The following is a 19,485-nucleotide window of genomic DNA, read 5'->3' on the forward strand; positions in this document are numbered from 1 at the left end:
TTTAGGTTGTGTCTTCCACCAAGTATGTTATTGCAGTCGATCATAATTTACAGCATGTATACTGATATACTATATAGGCAGTATATACAGTACTATGATTAAAATCAGAATGCCCTTCAGACACTTGTTAGAGAGGGCTTACATCCACAGTAATGGTATTCTCATGGTAAGAATAAAACCACACAGGTTTTTTGTTACCATGAGGTTAGGTAGAAAAATAGCTTCTTAATAACCCTGAAGCACATATAGGCAAGTACAAATCTGTCAAATCCCGCCTTTTCCCAGTGAAAATTAAAAAAAAAAAAATTATTTTTATTTATCATTTTGACTTTTGCACATGATAGTGGGATCACTTGCAAACAGTATGGTGTCAAGATTGTATATATGTGGTAATTATTTTGACCTAAAAATGTAAAATGGTTATAAAGTGAGAAATTGAGCAGTGAGAGAGTGAGTGAGTGATCAGGATGATGCAGCTTGGCAGAAGACAACACCTACTTGTGTGTCAAATCAGTTTTCTGTCCAGTGGAATTATGTCTTGATTTTTGTTACTACCTTCAGCACCACGGTTGCTGCTGTAAGCCATCTCATTAATACAAAAAGGAATACAGTGCAAATACTGTAAGATGATAATTAGCATAACAATTGTAGACTGCCAGTCAAAGCGTCTCTGGTGTTCAAAGGCTATAGTATGAACATGGCTTGGGAGCATCTATTTTAGTAATTTTGTGTATAACTTTCAAATTTTAATTGTATTTCATGTATATATTTTATCTTGTTAACCTTCAAAGAAGGAAAAACATGAATGTATATGGATTATATAATTATTCCTCATATGAGCAATATTATTATTACTCATATGATTGAATAATAAACACTCATATGAGGGATATGTTTGTGGCAATTATACACTGAAGCTCTTTCACCCCTGAGGTAATTTTATCTGTCGCTTACCTTCAATAGCCTCGTCTACGGCATCAAGTCTGCGTGCTCGCTTTGAAAATTTAGCAGTAAATCAAGAAGATGAAAGAAAGAAACTGGCAGAAGAAGAAAAAAAGAAGCGATATGAAGGTGATGCAGCTATGATCCAGAAAGAAAAAATGAGACTGATGCAGCAGCAAGAAGAGGAGGAGGAAAGGCTAAGGAAACGCAATGAAGATGAAGAGAGACTTCGGGAGAAGAGGAAAGACCTCATGATGCAACACCATCAAGAGTTGGAGAAGGACAGTGAACAAACAGAAGCAGCTCATTTACAACACAGGTATGTTATTCTTTCATTGTAATTAAAGTTGTATTATCTGTATCCAATAAGCACATTTTTTTAAATTTTTACATTGTTTATAATACCATTCATATTAGGTGGGAATCTTTCCATAGTGAAAGGCATACAGTTGTGAGTTGCCTATAGATTGTAGGAGGATAAATATCTCTCCTGGAGGTACATGCAGTGTCTGGGAATTGCTTCTCATTTCCTAAACAAGGATGGCAGACAATTCTTCCATAGGTCTTCTTTCATGTGCTAGCCATATGCTGTATTGTGCCTACCAATTTTTGTCAACTACCATTCAAGCTGTCATTGCAATCAATCTGAGCTACGTATGTGCTTTAATATACTTACAATTTTCTCATCCTTTATTTTTTTTTCTTGCCTTGTAACTGTTATCATTTTTTATAAATTTTGCAAGTATTTACCTCTTAAAAAATTTTTAGATTAAGGACCTGCCCGAAACGCTGCGCGTACTAGTGATTGTACGCTTTACAAGATTGTAATCAATATATTATGTATCCTCACAATCCCAATGTACCTTCTTGTATATATATATATATAAATAAATAAATAGACAGATTGCATCACGTTCAGACTTACATTTTGGACCCAATATGTGACGACTGTTATAAATCAAAGAATAATCATTGTACAGCTGAGGGTGTGGTCAGTGCAAATGACAAGAGTATCATGGATACTGACTTTCAAGCATTATCACCTACAAAACATCAATTGGATAACAAAGATGAATCTAGGCCAGAGAGACAGACAAAACAGGCCTCAGGTCTCATGAGAACACTTCCACAAAGGAGACAATGGACATTTCAGTCACTCATCAAATCAGCAACAAGAATCTCTGAACCTTAAGTTGGTGCTCTAGGCTTCAGTTCCAGTGGAGCTCATTGTCCACTGGAACAATTGATATAGAATGCTCCAAAATTACATGTGCATTTCTATGGGCCATTGCCCCTCGTGTGTGTCTGAGAGGGCCTGGTTCTGGCTTGTGGTCCCCGGTAGGCCTAGAACTCCACCCACATCGACTGATGCCAAAGTTAGGGATATTCATATAAGCCTGGATAGCTCTGGGAAGCCGTAGGAGCTCCCCCTAGAAAAGTGATCTTTCCCAGGTTCATTCCTACGTGATGCGAATATCGATTAAAGTGAAAATGATCATTGGATATTTCCACCAATGTTTCGGTCATAAATTGCTCCATATACATGTAGTGATCATTTTATTCTAGGGAAGCAGTGCCCAAGAAAATGCAGAGAGAAGAAGTAGGACCTGAAAATCAGAAAGAGCAGGTAGCAGCAAGACATCAGGTAAGTGCTTTACAAGTACATAACATCCCTGTCAGCCTTCACACACATGCAAGGTCATGGCTTCCAGTGAAGGTACTTAGCATGTCACAGAGGGCAGTCGTCATACTGTACTCAGGGGTTACAAAAGTGCAATTTTGATGACATATAGATGTTGACATTTTATGTTTATTATATACTGTATAATTATTTCAAAGTAGGCTATGTAGATTTTCCATCAAGTTAGTCAGCTTTATAAAATAAAATTAAACAAATTTATTTTAACCATAAAAATTATTACAGTATCCACTTTTCTGTGGAAATAAACATTCCATTCACCTGGGCTCTAGGAGATTTGGCCCGTGGACCCCACGCATGTGAGGTCGAAGCTCTATCGACCGAGCTATTGAGTGGTCTTAATAATAGTAGTTATATGACGTGGGCGTGGATCACAAATTCCTCTGGCCTTCAATAGTAGTCAGGGAAAGTCGAAAAATCCACTTTGGCAGCAGGATGCTGCTTCTGGTAACTTTCCTTGTTACGACTACTCAATAGCTCGGTCAATAGAACTTCGGCCTCACACACACAAACACAGGGTCCATGGTTTGAGTCTCCTAGAGCCAAGGTGAATGGAACTGATTTAATTATGTTTTTGTTTAATTTGATAGATCATTTATGACTCCCATGAACTTTGATGAAGTTATGACTTTAGCTTTAGTTTACTGTGTGTTGAAATACTTTTGAAGGAGTTTCTAGTAACACTGGGATTTCATTGCTTTACTGTAAAATTCTAAAAAGTTCTAAAAAAGTTGTGTGATAGGTGACATAAGAGATTCAGAATGATAGTAAAAACTGTATAAATAAAATTTTCATGTTGTGAAATGCCCAGCATTTCTGAGAGATTCCCCTCAGTAACACCCTATTGCTACAACCTAACAATGGCTAATCTTTTGGGAACACACCAGGCCTCTGAAGACCCATGAGTGCCTACCACGGACTAGGACCAGAACCTTACTAACCTCAACCTGACTTCTGTCTCCTCAAAAAGGCAAAAAGGAAACTTGTGGATTATATATTTCACCAGAAAGCCAACAATTATTAAGAATCATTATCACAGTGAAAGCACATCTGGACATTTGCCGACCACTAAATGAATATTGTTTACAGTCAGTGTTGTTTCATGACTGCTTTGCTTGTCTAGCCCTGTGATCTGGCTAACATGCCCACAGTATCTGGGCTGTCTACAGTAGATATTTCTGAATTACAGGTAGAGGGATTTCAGAGAGCATGTTTGGCACACATTGGCACAGTAAAATTCTTAAAATATTGGGACCATCTCAAAGCACTCAAAATGTACCATCTGGAAAGGGAACAAGAAAAAGTATCATATTTTACATATATGGAGGATACCAGAGCAAAAGATATGGTAGGAAATGCAAAATGGACTTAGTGAAAAGTAGAGGTGATATATGCACGGTCACAGAACACTGTTTGAATATCAGAGGTCCTTGTTTCTTCAACATGCTACCACCAAATACAGTACAGTATAAGAAATATTGCCAGAACACGAGTGAAGTTGTTCAAGAGACAATTGAACAAGTTCTGGAGGTAATGCCAGACCAACCGGGTTGTAATGAGTATGGGGGCTTGTCGTGCCACTCCAAGCAACTGCCTTTTGGATCAAGTTATCACAAAACAATCACAATCGACTTGATAATGGTCCAGGACGAACTGAAACGTCGTCATCTCCTCATCTTCTGGTGTGTTGTTTAGTTCTCATATCACAAGACAAGCTTGGCCCCAGTTCAGGCTTGGAGAGCAGGTAAACTACAGGCTGTGTGGTCTTGACTATTTTCTGCCACGTGCTTTTCCATAAGGGTGTTTCTAGGTTGTCTGACCAAGGCAATATTCCAGACTGTTCTGATGTGACCTGGAACTCCATTCTTCTGCTCTTTGGTACGTTGAGATGGAACTAAGGAGGCTCTCTCGGAAATTGAGTGTTGAATGTAATGAAATGCCTCTTTTGGGGGGTCACTCACTAACTACCCCATTCCCACCCTGTTCCATCTTTTTTCAATGGAAGTTGGTAATGGGTTGCTAGCCGAGACCGTTGGTCGCCAGGGCTGCCATCTTGTGGCAGGCAAGCATATCAGATGATAATATCATCACAGTAGCAATTATTTCCATTACTATTGTCAGAGTTTCTAATTTTTCCAAGCAGTTGTTTGTTTTGGAGCACTTTTAGCTAGTGAGATTTTCTCAGTTCTGTAGTAATCTCTGACCCTCAGGCTCCTCACTGCCTCTTGCAGGTCCTCTTTCCTGGTAAGCACTTGTGGCTCTTTAGAGGCTTGGTGTGTTTTCCATGGTTTTGTCACTTAAAATTTGAAGCATTTGGAAGTTACTGAGTTGGCCTCATCAGAAAGAGACATTTCATTAAATTTAATACTGTGTTTTTCATTTTATTTATTTTGTAATAAATCAAGAGATATCAAAGCATTGTTGTTTATGAAGTAAATATGTACAGTATTTTTTAATGTAGAGGATGCTGTCATCAGTCACTGTTGTTGTTGTTGTTGTTTGTGTGTACGTGTGTGTGTGTGGTCAAGCATATTGATGAAACCTGGTGCATGACTAATGGTTAAATAAATCTGAAATTGTCACAGAATGTCCCTCTTTTTTTTACTGTATGTTGATATTTATTTGGAATGACTAGACTGAATAAAAGCTGCCTCTTTTTATGTAAATAAAATCTGAAGTGACATTAAGTTTTACGATGAGTTATCTTTGTCATGACCTTGCATGTACTGGCAAACAGGAGTGATGGATCCAACAGTTATCACCCTGCATTTGCTGTTCCCTTATGCTACTGGCTTTATCAACTACCAGATGCTAGTTTTTATACTGTTATTATTCCAAGCAGTATTCTCATACATGGGGCTTTTCTCTTGAGCCTTTTTTGCATTGCCAACAAATTATACTTGTATCACATATATTACTTAATCAGTTATAATGAGATTTGATTTTGCTCGCGTTATAGATAAATTAATATTTTTGAGCTGTATTCTAAATTTTATAAATTATTTTTCCTAGAAAGCTCTTGCCTCTTGTTCTTGTCTCACAGTTCTCCATATAATAATATTTATGGGCAGAAAATCCTATTAAATGAAGACTTAAAAACTTTAAATGAAATTAAACTCAAATGAATTAATCAATAGCTCCCAAGAGCTAATCAAGTTGAATCTAATCGATTTTGTTATTTAGGTGATACTAATACTGGCTCAGAGACTGTAATGAGTCTCTTATTGCTTGTGGCTGGTAGAGCTTCTAAGACTCATATGATCAGTTTAGTTAATTCTGTTAATGTGACTAATATTACACACAGAAATCACAATAATATGATATATCAAAGGAACAAATCCACAAGAGCCGTTATGAGGGGTTCGAACCTACATCCGGGATGATCCCAGACGCGCCTTAGTTGACTGTGCCACGACATGGTAAAAGAATTACAACTGGGAGCGCTCCTGCCCTCACACGGATCCCGCAGCCTCTTTTATTTTTACTACCTAACGACATTAATTTACCATGTCGTGGCACAGTCGACTAAGGCGCGTCTGGGATCATCCCGGACGTAGGTTCGAACCCTCATCACGGCCCTTGTGGATTTGTTCATTTGACTAATATTAACCTGAACTATGAAGTCATGTCTACCAGTCAAGAGTAATTAAGTCTCTGCAGTCAGTATGTTGCTTTAATTTTGTCAAGTATTATCTTAGAGGCAAGTACTGTACTTTGTGTGTGTGTCTTAGAGAAAGAATGTTGGGTGTTTGATGTACAGTATGTTGTATTCACGCACTTGCCCTTCATTTGCGATATTGCAAATATTCACACACTTGCCCTGCATTTGCGATATTGCAAATAAACTTTATCATTAATATTCCTATATTCTACTGTTTAAACTTGTTTTAACGGGAATCTTCATTTAAATGTTTCATGGTTTTGAAGTGTGAATGTGTGTGTTGTGGATGTATAAATATTACTACATTTGCCAGAAAGTCAAAGTACAGACTGAGAAATTATGGAAGATTTCACTAGATTCTCTTGTAAAGGTTAAGCAGCTTAACAGGCAATCTCCAATAAATATTAGAAAGTTAAGTTTTTGCTCATATAAGAAATTGTCAGCACTTAAGGCTTTTATTTTAAAATTTATAAATTGTTCTATTATATAACTTAAAAAGTATAGAGTACAGTAGAATTATCCTAGCAAAGTATAAAACCAAGGACTGGTATTTAACTTAACAGATCTGATGGTGAAAGGTGAAGACCTGTACAGAGTGCGACCATAATGCTTTCACCAAGAGTTACACACAGTTATTTGTTGATTGTATATATAGTCAACTTCTCACATTTGCATCTCTCCTCTCTCATCTCTATTCCCTATCTTTCCCTCTCCTCTCTCTCTCTCTTTCTCCATTTCCCTCCTTTCCCTTCCATCATCTCCCCCTCTCTCCTCTTCCCCCTCATTATCTTCCTCTCCCTTTCCTCATCTCTTCCCTCTCTTCTCCCGTTGTCACTCCCATGTGAGACCTGGAGCACCTACTCCCTTTGCCACACACTAGAGAAAGGGGAGTAAAGAACAAGGGGAGAGGAAATATGTTCATGGAAATTGTACATACTAACATAAATGAAGTCAGATAAAAAAAATACTGAAATTAAACGATATAATACACCTAAAGACACCAGACATTGTTGCGCTAAGGGAGATGAAACTTGAAGATGATATTTTAAATGAGGTCATATTCCTGAGTGGCTACTCAGTTTGGAGACAGGACAGAAAAATTAGTTAAGTTGGAGGCGTTGATGTTCTAGTAAAAGAACACCTAAAGGTAAACAAATTAATGATTGCCAGCCCACAAAAAGGTGGCATAATGGCACTGGAGATTTGTAATCAGGATGATAAACTGATAATCATAAGTGCCTACTGTCCACTGATGTGCAACACATGGATGAAGGCGAAGTTGTAAAACAAACGAGAGGGCCTCATAATGACCATGAGTATGAGTGAATAAAGATAGATCACGAGTGTTGGTACTCAGTGACTTCAACTTGAAATCCATAGACTGGGAGGCCTACGAAGCAAGAACGGAGGACTTTTGGTGGTAGGTTCGTAAACCTCATCCTGAAGACATTCATGTATCAAAATGTTAAACAAGCTATTAGAATGAAGGAAGGGGATGTCCCTTCAATGATGGATTTGATGTTCACCAGGAAAGAAGGGGATATTTGACATTCAGTACTGTCTAAGCTCACATATCTGGACTATATGGGAGGGACCCCCTCACCAGAGAAACCAAACATCCAGATAAGCAGAATTCTTACCGGAGAAGTCCAAAATGAACACACACAGTATTCTTAATTTTTTGTGCCACAACCAACATAATTTAAATTTTTATGCACACTATAAATAAAAAATATAATTTAAAACAGAAACTTCAACTTACATTGTTGTAGTTTGGCATCTTGATTGATACTGTAGATCTTGACATATGTTGAAATTTAAGTAACCTAATCTCTGGTTATCTCGATTTCTGTCTAGATATAGCAAAGTTTTGCCATAAAATTATCCAGATGCAATTTTGGCTGGATAACCCAAATATTCATTTCAGCAGACTTTAGATAACCAAGTTCATACAGTACCCCCCCCCCCTCCCTAAACTGACCATGTCCTTTTAGAAGTAAAGTATGCAATGCATTATAATCTAGAAGAGAATGAGGAAAATGAATCGGTTAAAAAACATGATTTCAGGAGAGGACACTGTGTGGAACTTAGAAAGTTTGTTAATAAATTTGATTGGAAACTTTCTTCTGTGAGCAGAACTTCTGTGAGTGATGTAACGCTTAGTATGGAGCAATCTCAGTATGTTAGCTAGGGAGCCACTGGGGCTTCTCCAGAAAGAGCCATTTCATAACTTTCAATGCTGGATTTTTGCAAAAACAATATTTTTATTCCAACTGAGATTTTGCAAGAGTTTGTTGGAAAGCGGACGTACATGACACAGACATGATAGAGAATATCTGGAAGACTTACTGTATATGAAATTAGTGTTGAACAAAAGGCAATGAGAATCACTAGATTAAAATAATATCTAACATTTTTACGTACATGCTGAAGGGAATGACGCTCCTTAATTTGTGGCAGGCCATAGCAGAGTTACAGCAGTAATGCTCACCCAAAGTTGATAAGCTATTAGCTTCATATTGCATGCTTTTATCCACTTGAGTTTATGAACATTTAATGACTTAGCACCCTACATTGCTTGTCCTTGTCCAGTGCATGGGTCAAACATTAGATCACCGCACTGATGTGAAGAAAGTTGTGATGTGAAGGATTACCTTCTTGTATTCTTATTACTGCTAAAAATGCTGAACATTGAAGGTGATTCAGGAATATTATGAGTTGGTAATCATTTGACACCATTAATTTTGTTGAAACAGAATTGCTGCAATAACTGTTACAAATTGGACAATTCTGCTTTACAATTTGAATTCCCAGTAAGATTTTATGATTAAATTTAGTTGTATAGAAAGATTTTTGTCATCCCATTCTGCTGGGTACCAGGTTTCCTGAATCTTGTGTTCATTCAGCAGCAAAATTTATATAATTTTTCATTTTACTAATAGTAGGCTGAAGGTTAGTGGTTGCCTATCTTAAGTGGAGGAACCAGTAACCTCTCTCTACCACCTTGTGCTCAACTTTACATCTCTTATCTCAGATTAGCATAAAGATACATTGAACCTGAATAACTCTTCTATATATTAGTACATACACTACATGAAAAATATATTGTTCAGTATTTGTAACAAAAAAATTAATCAATATATATTTTTACCTATAATTGGAATTACTGGTATACCTTCCGGGGTATATTCTATTCCAATTTTTCTGTGACAAATGTTGCTGGAAATATTTTGTATCAATGAAGAAGTAAACTGTAGTGGCAACACATGTTAGTTATTCATGTGTGACTGTAGCGCACAGCTGAGTAAGTGAACATGTTGTTGTTGTTAATTGTTGAGGAATAGCAGAGGGCAGTTCTCTCAACTTTTCCCAAGTATGTCAATGTATCAAATGCACTTTTCTGAACTAACACTTGTCAAAGTTACACTCCTTTACATAAAGTTGTGGAGTTGTACATAAAAAAAACATTGTGCTACTGTAGCCTTAAGGTAAAGTTTATTAAAGTCTTATCCTTTAACAACAAAGTACAGTAATTAAGTCATGTCAAGAAAACTTTACTGATTGGGGAGACTGAACTGTTGAAATGATATAAGTTTTGAAATAAAACATGACATATTCATCACCACTAGGATAGCTCATGGATATCGCCAGTAGGGAACCACTTCTTCAGTTGCAAACCACTTTTTTATTCTAGGAGGGCCCTCTCAGTAGCTCCTCAATGCTACAACCTGGCAATGACCAAGCCTTGGGAAATACAACACTTCTGAGGGCACACCAGTGCTTATTGGACGCCAGGACAAGAATATGGCCCACTTAAAGAGTTGAAGGGGAATCTGGGGATCAGGGATAGCCACAACTGAGCAAAAAGCCTATCAGAAAGGTAAATTTCTCCAAAACAGACAAATGCTTGTAAAATTGTGAAATCTTGACGAAAACAATGCAAATAATCATTACTGTCTGTCACTAGATAGCGACCTGAGATCTTGACCAGCCAGCCAACCTATTCGCACACTTGAGGGAGGGGTGGGGATATTCCAACCCAATCTTATGACTGAGATAGTGGAGTCATTTTCCTGCAAAGGTCTTTCTGTTGTCAGATTCTTCATCCATGATCCTATTGTATCTGTGTTGGATATTAACACTTTCGCGCTTTAGATTAGAGATAACTCGTCGCCGTTTTCTCTTACGATTCCGCATAACAGCCTACTTTTCTCGTCCATCGAAAAAATATTTCTATAAATTCCATTTTTTAACCGAAATGGATGGGGATACTTTTGTTTTGTAGAGAATTTATTTGCGAATGTTTTGGTACCAGAATGAATATTATATCACATAAACTTCTATGAGTAAAAAAAAAAATACACAAAGTATGTTTGGGGGTGTGGCGAGCGTGTGGCAGTGGGTTTCCTTTAGCCGTTGATATATCCAACACGTGGGAAATATTTGTATGTGTTATGTATATGTCTGTGTAGGGAATTTTTCTGCGATCACTGTCATACAAATTATAAAATGTTTCAACAAGTATAAACATGACAAACATCAAACGAACGAAAACAATGCGTTCGTTTCTGCCGCGAACGCATACTGAGCGACGTGGTTCTATATTTGGCGCTTCTCTTACACATCACATGCTTTGTACAAATGTTATACAGTTCATCTTATAGAAAATTTTATTGCGAACACATTGGTATAAAAAAGAAATACGTACATAGAAAAGTAGGGTCAGGAAACGTATAAACTTTCCAAGCATGATTTCCCCCGTGTTTTCGCCAGTGCGCTCGTGGCTAACTACTCTCCACTTCACACACTCTTGCGGGTGGGCAATTACCTATATTAAACATTCATATGCATATGTCCGTGTAGAGAATTTTATTGCGATTCCAATGATACCAAAATTAGCGATGTAGGACAACTGTAGGCTTCGCAACCATTAAGAGAGTGGAAACATTTTGTTGCTGTTTGGCGCTCTCGGCGAGTGATCTGCATAGTTTTTTATTTGGTGTTGATACTCCTTATGCTTGGGCGGCATTTTATAGGTATGCTCTTATAGACAATTTCATTGCGAACACAGTGATACCAAATTTAAATACGTGCGCCTTCAATTATTGTCAGGACAGTCAAAAGAGTGTACGCTTTTCGGTCTTACCGCGTAGGCGCGCGAAGTGCCGAAAGCATCTGGGGTATTGTTTTTTTTTGAGCGCCGAGAGCGCGAAACTGTTAAAGGAGTCACCTCATCCTGCTGGTTCAAGAAACATTTTTAGCTTTCACCAGTCTCATCCGATTGAATGACAATCGGTGTGATTGGATTGTTACTTAGAGGGGGTTCCTTAGGAAGATAGTAGATAGAAGTTAGAGCTATAGAATGGTAGTGGGGGTGAGTGGGTGGGTTGAACAGAGGGGCCAATGAGTCCCCTAATCCTATTTCTCTCCAAAACTCATCCCACTACCCCATCAAGAAGCATAGTACAGATGTTGACAGGTTGTCTCCTAGGGTGGCTTGTAAATAGGTTGCAATTCTATTGAAGCCCCCACATTGCTTGAATTGCCATCTAGTGGTTATCTTGAGGTTATCTTGAGATGATTTCTGGGCTTAGCGTCCCTGTGGCCCAGTCCTCGACCAGGCCTCCTTTTTGTTACACATCCCCAGGAAGTAGCCTGTAGCAACTGTCTAATTCCCAGGTACCTATTTACTGCTAGGTAGCAGGGGCATCAGGGTGAAAGACAGTCTACCCATTTGTTTCCGCCTCCACTGGAGATCGAACCCGGAACCTTAGGACTACGAACCCGAAGCGCTGTCCACTCAGCTGTCAGGCCCCACAGCTGGTGGTGGTCCTTCTGGTGGGTGGGCATATTTCCATGGGAATTTACCTGGATAGTGATTGCTTCATTTTGTCATGGTTTCAGATTTTTCAAGTAGTTACTTATTTTGGTTCCCTTTGGGTTTTTGATTAGCTATTTACTCACTCTCATCCCTTCGAGGGAGCCAGAATGTGGTCCTGGTCCCTGGTAAGTGCTCACAGGTCTTCAGAAGACTGGTGTGTTGTCCAAGGCTTGGCCATTGCCAGGGTTGTGACGTCAGAGAGTTACTGAGCAGCCTACTAGAGAGAGGCATTTCATTACATTCAGGGCTGGATTTATATCCCTAAAGTTTAACTAATGGTGCAGTGTATGGTGCATGTGATTTTGTGATCATTTTGACCTTGGTTTCACATATTTTGACATGTAAGCCATAGTTAACTGTTTCTTCTCTTGTTAAACACATTTCCTTGTATGTTTACAAGTCACATGTACAGTACGTATATGGTAGGTGTGTGTGTATTGTATAAGGTTATATATACTAGTGCTCTCAATAATACATTATTACCAGCTAAGGAAAACATGGTGTATGACTGTGCTTGAATATCTGGCCATGCTTGAATGCTATGACTGCCCATGCTGAGGCTGCTTGGACATTATATATGCGTTAGGCTGAGCGTGAGGCAGCTGAAGAAGCAGTGGCCAGGGCAGAGAAGGAGCGCTTGGAGGCGGAAGTGCGCAGGCAAGAGCAGCTCCTTATGGGCGACCCACAGGTGATCCTCACCCACATCCAACTCACACTACCAAACTTTTCATTTTCATTTCATTATCATAAAATTGCACCATGATTTGCAACACTTTCTCATGCCTGTAATTATTTTGGTTTGTAGAGGATAATTATGCTATTTAAATATTTAGTTTTAAATCTGTAATCAAATACAGTACATATTTCAGAAGTACCAAATTGTTAAAAGATTTGGTTGTATGTATTTACAGCAAAAATAACTGAACAATTTGAGCAGTTTCATTTGTTATTTTATTTGTTATTTATCACCTTGACAAGTACAGGCATTAAATAATACACCATTAATATTTGCTACATAACCCACTTGTGCCTTGCTAAGCTTCCTGTGTTAGTACCTGGCTTAGTAAACTTAACAACAATTAGTAAACAAGTATGAATTGACTCTCCCATAAGCACTTCCATGGGAGAAATGAGAGTTGTGACAAGAAAGATGCTTAGCTGTTCTTTATCTCTCTTTCTGCTATGTTCTTTTCCTCCATGTTAGTTTTCATGTACAGTAGTTGTATGATTAGTGTCCATAAAGAACATGTCACCTATACTAATTACAATTTATTATTTCTGTATTCATTTTTGTTTTCCTATTTTCATAATCCACATTTTTGGGGGGTTACATTTTACATCAATAAATTCTCTTATTTCATTATTTCTTGTAATGCATACATATTTATTTATTAATTTATTGTGTTGGGTATCCCTTGCTGTGAGTGGTATCTCTACTGTCATTCCAAGTGTTCCTTGCTGTGAGTGGTATCTCTACTGTCATTCCAAGTGTCCCTTGCTGTGAGTGGTATCTCTACTGTCATTCCAAGTGTCCCTTGCTGTGAGTGGTATCTCTACTGTCATTCCAAGTGTTCCTTGCTGTGAGTGGTATCTCTACTGTCATTCCAAGTGTCCCTTGCTGTGAGTGGTATCTCTACTGTCATTCCAAGTGTCCCTTGCTGTGAGTGGTATCTCTACTGTCATTCCAAGTGTTCCTTGCTGTGAGTGGTATCTCTACTGTCATTCCAAGTGTCCCTTGCTGTGAGTGGTATCTCTACTGTCATTCCAAGTGTTCCTTGCTGTGAGTGGTATCTCTGCTGTCATTCCAAGTGTCCCTTGCTGTGAGTGGTATCTCTACTGTCATTCCAAGTGTCCCTTGCTGTGAGTGGTATCTCTACTGTCATTCCAAGTGTTCCTTGCTGTGAGTGGTATCTCTACTGTCATTCCAAGTATCCCTTGCTGTGAGTGGTATCTCTACTGTCATTCCAAGTGTCCCTTGCTGTGAGTGGTATCTCTACTGTCATTCCAAGTGTCCCTTGCTGTGAGTGGTATCTCTACTGTCATTCCAAGTGTTCCTTGCTGTGAGTGGTATCTCTACTGTCATTCCAAGTATCTCTTGCTGTGAGTTACATTCTTGGTACTATCAAGCCAAGTTTTCCTTGTTAAAATAGGCCTTCTCTCCTATGCCTGAGATCATTTTCAATGCATAATTTCTGGCTGAAACTGCTGTTCTATCATTCAGATGAGTAGGCTATCCTTCTTTATGAACTTCCATCCGAGTAGGTTTCAGTCTTTTTAACACTTCATTTATGAGTATGTTAGCCTCATGGAGTGTCCCTTGATATCTACACCATTTTGGTACCAATGTCTCCACAGGTGCTTTCTTAGTTGGTCTACACTATTTATGATCAATATTTTCTTCACAAGTGCTTTCTTAGTTGGCCTTAAACTACATTCGATCATGGTGAGTTTGGTCTCGTCCTGTGCATTACACTGAGGAGCTTTGTTTAAAATTTGTTCTTGCTATTTTGTTTTTCTGAAGGTTGAACATTTGAGAATATCCAAACTCATGTAACTTATGCACTCCTAGCTTGTTGTGTAGAGGATTTTGTGAGATGTTTTCTAAAGGTCGAGTACTGCTGGCAGTAGAGCTTAGACACACAATGTGACTACCTAAAGGTTAGTTCATTTGTCTGCAGACTCTCGAGCCACTTTGGTAAGTCATGTTTTTAAACTTTAAGATCACTCCCTGTATATGCCCATTCAAGAGTACCCAATTTGATAATTTGCATATGTTATTTGCTCTTAATATATTTTTCTACACATTACATAATGTATCACCAAACCCACCTTATTCTGTTGTTTATAATTATATAAGCAGTGTTGTAGGTGTTGTGGAGACCCATCACTCGGAACAAAGCACCCTATCATAGGAGTTTTGCTATGTTCATATCTTCTCAGTACAGCATGTCCTATTAAATTCTTATAGATTTATGTTCAAAATAAATTTGAACATTCAATTGCTTAATAAATTTGAATGCCTAACTAGCAGATAAAGCCTTCTTTAACATCACCTTTGAAGCTTGAGCATGACAGAGAAAGTAGAGCTGTTCACTTTCCATATTCCAAAGGATGTTTTCTTATGTAGATGGTACGTAAGCAGTACCTTACCAACTTCGCACTTTGAACACTCGGAGGCCTATGCATTTGCATGTATACCTCGCTTACTTTTATCAAACTAATCTTTTCAGTACATGTCAAGTTCAGTACAATAATTGGAATTGGAATCTTATATTGAAAATATTTATTAACTGTATTCAATATTTGAAGATGGACTATATTCATATTTTATAACATAAGACAAGTTCCCTCTGAATATGGAAATTCTGAGTACCGTAGTTAATTGTGAATGTTTGTTGTAATCGTAATGCATTCATTGTTGTACAGTAGTATTCATCATAATACATTCATTGTTGTAGTATTGATCATAATACATTCATTGTTGTAGTATTCACCATAATACATTGTTGTAGTATTCATCATAATGCATTTATTGTTGTAGTATTCATCATAATACATTCATTGTTGTAGTATTGATCATAATACATTCATTGTTGTAGTATTGATCATAATACATTCATTGTTGTAGTATTCACCATAATACATTGTTGTAGTATTCATCATAATGCATTTATTGTTGTAGTATTCATCATAATACATTCATTGTTGTAGTATTCATCATTATGCATTTATTGTTGTAGTATTCATCATAATACATTCATTGCTGTCTGCATAATACCTTTTATTTTATCATTAGCAACTAGATGTGTATTTTTTATATTATAAATATGTTTAGATTTACATGTTGAGCACAAATATAAGCATCAAATATGGTCATGAATAATGTTTATTGTGCTGCACTATTAATGGTAGCCTTCATTACTTGCTCTCATATATATTTTTCAATTTGTCTGTATTGTGTTTATATACACAATATATGTATTATAAACATGAAGTATATGCAGTTGTGAAATATTAATTTGCTAGTTGATTTTTCCTCAACTTCTCTCAATGACTGTTGTGTTCTTGACTGCACGTAGAGTCTGACTGCAGGAGCCGAGACTAATCCTGAACCACCAACGCAAGATGAAGGCATGGGAGTAACAGCATATGCACTCTTTGACTATCAGGCAGGTCAGTACAAATACTGTACCTAGTTAATTGTCTTAGCATTAAAATATTGTAATGTACTGTACTTTAATACTTTAACACAGGCCTTATCAGGGGTGAATAATATCAATAAATGGCCATTCACTGTGGAAATATTTGGCTTGCACTCTATATACTGTATTGTACTGTGAATGTCATGCATGGTGTTTTGAAGTATCTGGGATTTTCATATTGTATTGTATTGTACTGTATTAGAAATATTGTACAGCTGACTTTTTAATCTGGAAGGTCATGACTTATGCAGTCTGCATCTATGTGGTAAACATATTAAAACCCATTTAAATAATGTACATGGTCAACATAGGAACCTACACAAATTTACATGAATATGCAAATTGTTTTCAGCAAATTTAGTACAGTATAGATCTTCAAAAGTGTTACTGCAGTTTGCAAATATATTTGCAGCTAAACCTCTGTAACCCTTTGCTTGCTAAATAAAAATAAGGTTTTTACTCTGTGTGAAACAACACGCCCCTTTGACAGCACAGGTGGAACATCTGTCTGTTTTGTCAGCTCTGGGATCCACGATGCTTGAGCCCTCTGGATGGTATTCCATGGCCTGCAGTGGAAGTTGTCCTCAATTCCCTCCTGTGGTATTAGGAATTCAGGGCCAGCAGTCTGCCCCACAACTCCTCTTAGTCATTGTGGAGTGGTTGAATGCAGAATGGTCAATTAACCCCCCTGATTTACAATGGGTGTCTTGCTTGTTCCCAGTCTCTAAGTGAGACTCGTCAGGTCTGTGGGGCATTCTTGACCTTTCTGGTTTTAACCACTTCATTTGCTGTCCAAGTTTCTGCATAACAACTTTTCAGTAGGTGTTACTAGTGTTACCAGGTGGATTGCAGTACTAGCTAGAGGGAGGCTGGTAAGCCACAGACATGGAGCCCGGAAAGGGGTGATTCATTGTACTCAAATTGTACAGTATTTTCATTGTACCATACTTTCTGGGAGGGACCTTCCAGAAAGTGGCACCTTATTACATTTGACACTGATTATTTCTTCATGAGATTGAACTAGATGCCTGAAGGCTCATATTGAGAAGGGTCTCATAAAATAGTCAACTTATTATTTGGTCTGATATTTAAATCCTCCCTGAAGCACCATAATGGTATCTGGTATAATACACCCTTCATCCTGGTTAGTAGAGCAATGGCTTTAAATTTTACGGGCTTGTGTTCAATCCCTCAATGACCCAAGTAAATGGTATATTATTACCAATGATATTGTCGATTTGTAATTTATATGATATGACTGAAGGGTTGATTACTATCAGATACCATTAAGGTTTTCCACTAATGGTTTAAAACAAACTTGTATTTCCAAGTAATTTATTAAAAGTCTTTGGCAGAAAAGTAAATACAAGTTATCCATATTGTGCAAGTCTAGTCTCATCATTTCCTGATAAAATACGTTTTACTGTACAAATACAATAAGAATACATGTATTGAAGGTGGAATACAGAAGTAAAGGGAATGTTTTGTTTATTTCAGCGGACACTGATGAAATTTCGTTTGACCCTGATGACATCCTTACTAATATTGAAATGGTAAGTAGCATAGAATGGCTATTCCAGTAACAAAAAACATTTATTTTAGCAAGATAAATAACACTAAAGAGTATGTCAGAAAGAGTAGTAGATTTACTAGTTCTCAATTTATGCCAGTCATATGTTCATCTGTAACAGTCACGTCTTGAAGGGGAGAGAGTTCATAAACCTTTCCTCTGGCATCACCTGCGGCTTCAGGTCTCTGACTACTGATATTTCCTTCTACTAATCAGAAGCATAATTATGTCCCCATAATGTAGTAACATTCCTAAAGGAGACATGTAAGCACATTTTGGCCAGCATTTTTAGTGTTATTAGTACAACTGATAAACCATGCTTTCAGCCAATTTTGATATCAAAATCACTTAAAATATCTTGACAAATGTGTTAGTTATTGTGCCTTAATCTTTAAAGGTGCCACCATATGCACATATAAAAAATATTTGAAATAAATATTTTTGTTTTTCCTTTTTTTCTAATAAAGAGTTTAAAATTTGAAAAAAATATATAAAAAATATGTTCTTTATTTTCCTCTATATGCAAAACTTCACATTAAAAATAATTACTGATACCTAACTGTAGTTACAGGATGAGAGCCATGCTCGTGGTGTCCCGTCTTCCCAGTCCTCTTCGTCATATAATGTTTTGAAACTACTGACGGTTTTGGCCTCCACCGCCTCACCCAACTATTTCCAACCTCCTACCACTCTGTTTGCGAACATGAATTTTCTTTTATTCCTTTGACAGCTTTGTTTAGTTAGCTTAAATCTATGACCTCTTGTTCTTGAAGTTCCAGATCTCGGGAATTTTCCTGGTTAGTTTTATCAATTCCCATTACTATTTTGTACGTAGTGATCATATCGCCTCTTTTTCTTCTGTCTTCTAGTTTTGGCGTATTTAATGCCTTTAACCTCTCATCATAGCTCTTGTCCTTCAGTTCTGGGAGCCACTTATCATGTCTTTGCACCATTTCCAGTTTGTTGATGTGCTTCTTAAGATATGGGCACCATACAACCGCTGCATATTCCAGTTTTGGTCTAACAAAGGTTGTGAACAATTTATTTAGTATTTCACCATCCATGTATTTAAAAGAAATTCTGAATTTGAACAGTTTAGCATAGGCTCCTCGTACAATGTTCTTTATATGGTCCTCAGGTGATAGTTTTATATCTAGAACCACCCCTAGATCTCTTTCTTTAATCAGAATATTTTAAAGATTTTTCTTTTAATTTGTAGGTTGTGTGTGGGTCTATGATCTCCTATTCCACATTCCATAGCATGACATTTATTCACATTAAATTCCATTTGCCAAGTGGTGCTCCATACACTTATTTTGTCTAGGTCGTCTTGAAGGGCATGACAATCTTCTAAGTTTCTTATTTTTCCTAGTATCTTAGCATCATCTGCAAACATGTTCATATAATAATGTATTCCATCTGGTAGGTCATTTATGTAGACAATGAACATTACTAGTGCAAGAATCGAACCCTGTGGTACTCCACTCGTGACATTTCATTTCGTAATTGAATTAATGAAATCATTATCTA

At 37.4% G+C, this 19,485-nt stretch overlaps 1 protein-coding gene across 8 annotated transcripts in view; it reads left to right on the forward strand.

Annotated features, from left to right (window-relative positions):
• Positions 1 to 19,485, forward strand: part of Cortactin (cortactin) — a 48,960-nt gene that overhangs the window by 19,124 nt on the left and 10,351 nt on the right. For 4 of the 8 annotated variants that reach the window (XM_045764741.2, XM_045764743.2, XM_045764744.2 and 1 more), the window contains 5 exons: positions 964 to 1,261; positions 2,509 to 2,587; positions 12,770 to 12,871; positions 16,263 to 16,356; positions 17,883 to 17,938. In XM_045764741.2, the coding sequence (XP_045620697.1) occupies positions 964 to 1,261; positions 2,509 to 2,587; positions 12,770 to 12,871; positions 16,263 to 16,356; positions 17,883 to 17,938 (629 nt within the window). Of the gene's footprint in view, positions 1 to 963; positions 1,262 to 2,508; positions 2,588 to 3,528; positions 6,009 to 12,669; positions 12,872 to 16,262; positions 16,357 to 17,882; positions 17,939 to 19,485 lie in introns of those variants that run through there. The other 4 variants (XM_045764742.2, XM_069337854.1, XM_045764745.2 and 1 more) reach the window with 3 other exon arrangements.

Source organism: Procambarus clarkii, chromosome 38 (assembly GCF_040958095.1).
Source record: "Procambarus clarkii isolate CNS0578487 chromosome 38, FALCON_Pclarkii_2.0, whole genome shotgun sequence".
Lineage (NCBI taxonomy): Eukaryota > Metazoa > Arthropoda > Malacostraca > Decapoda > Cambaridae > Procambarus > Procambarus clarkii.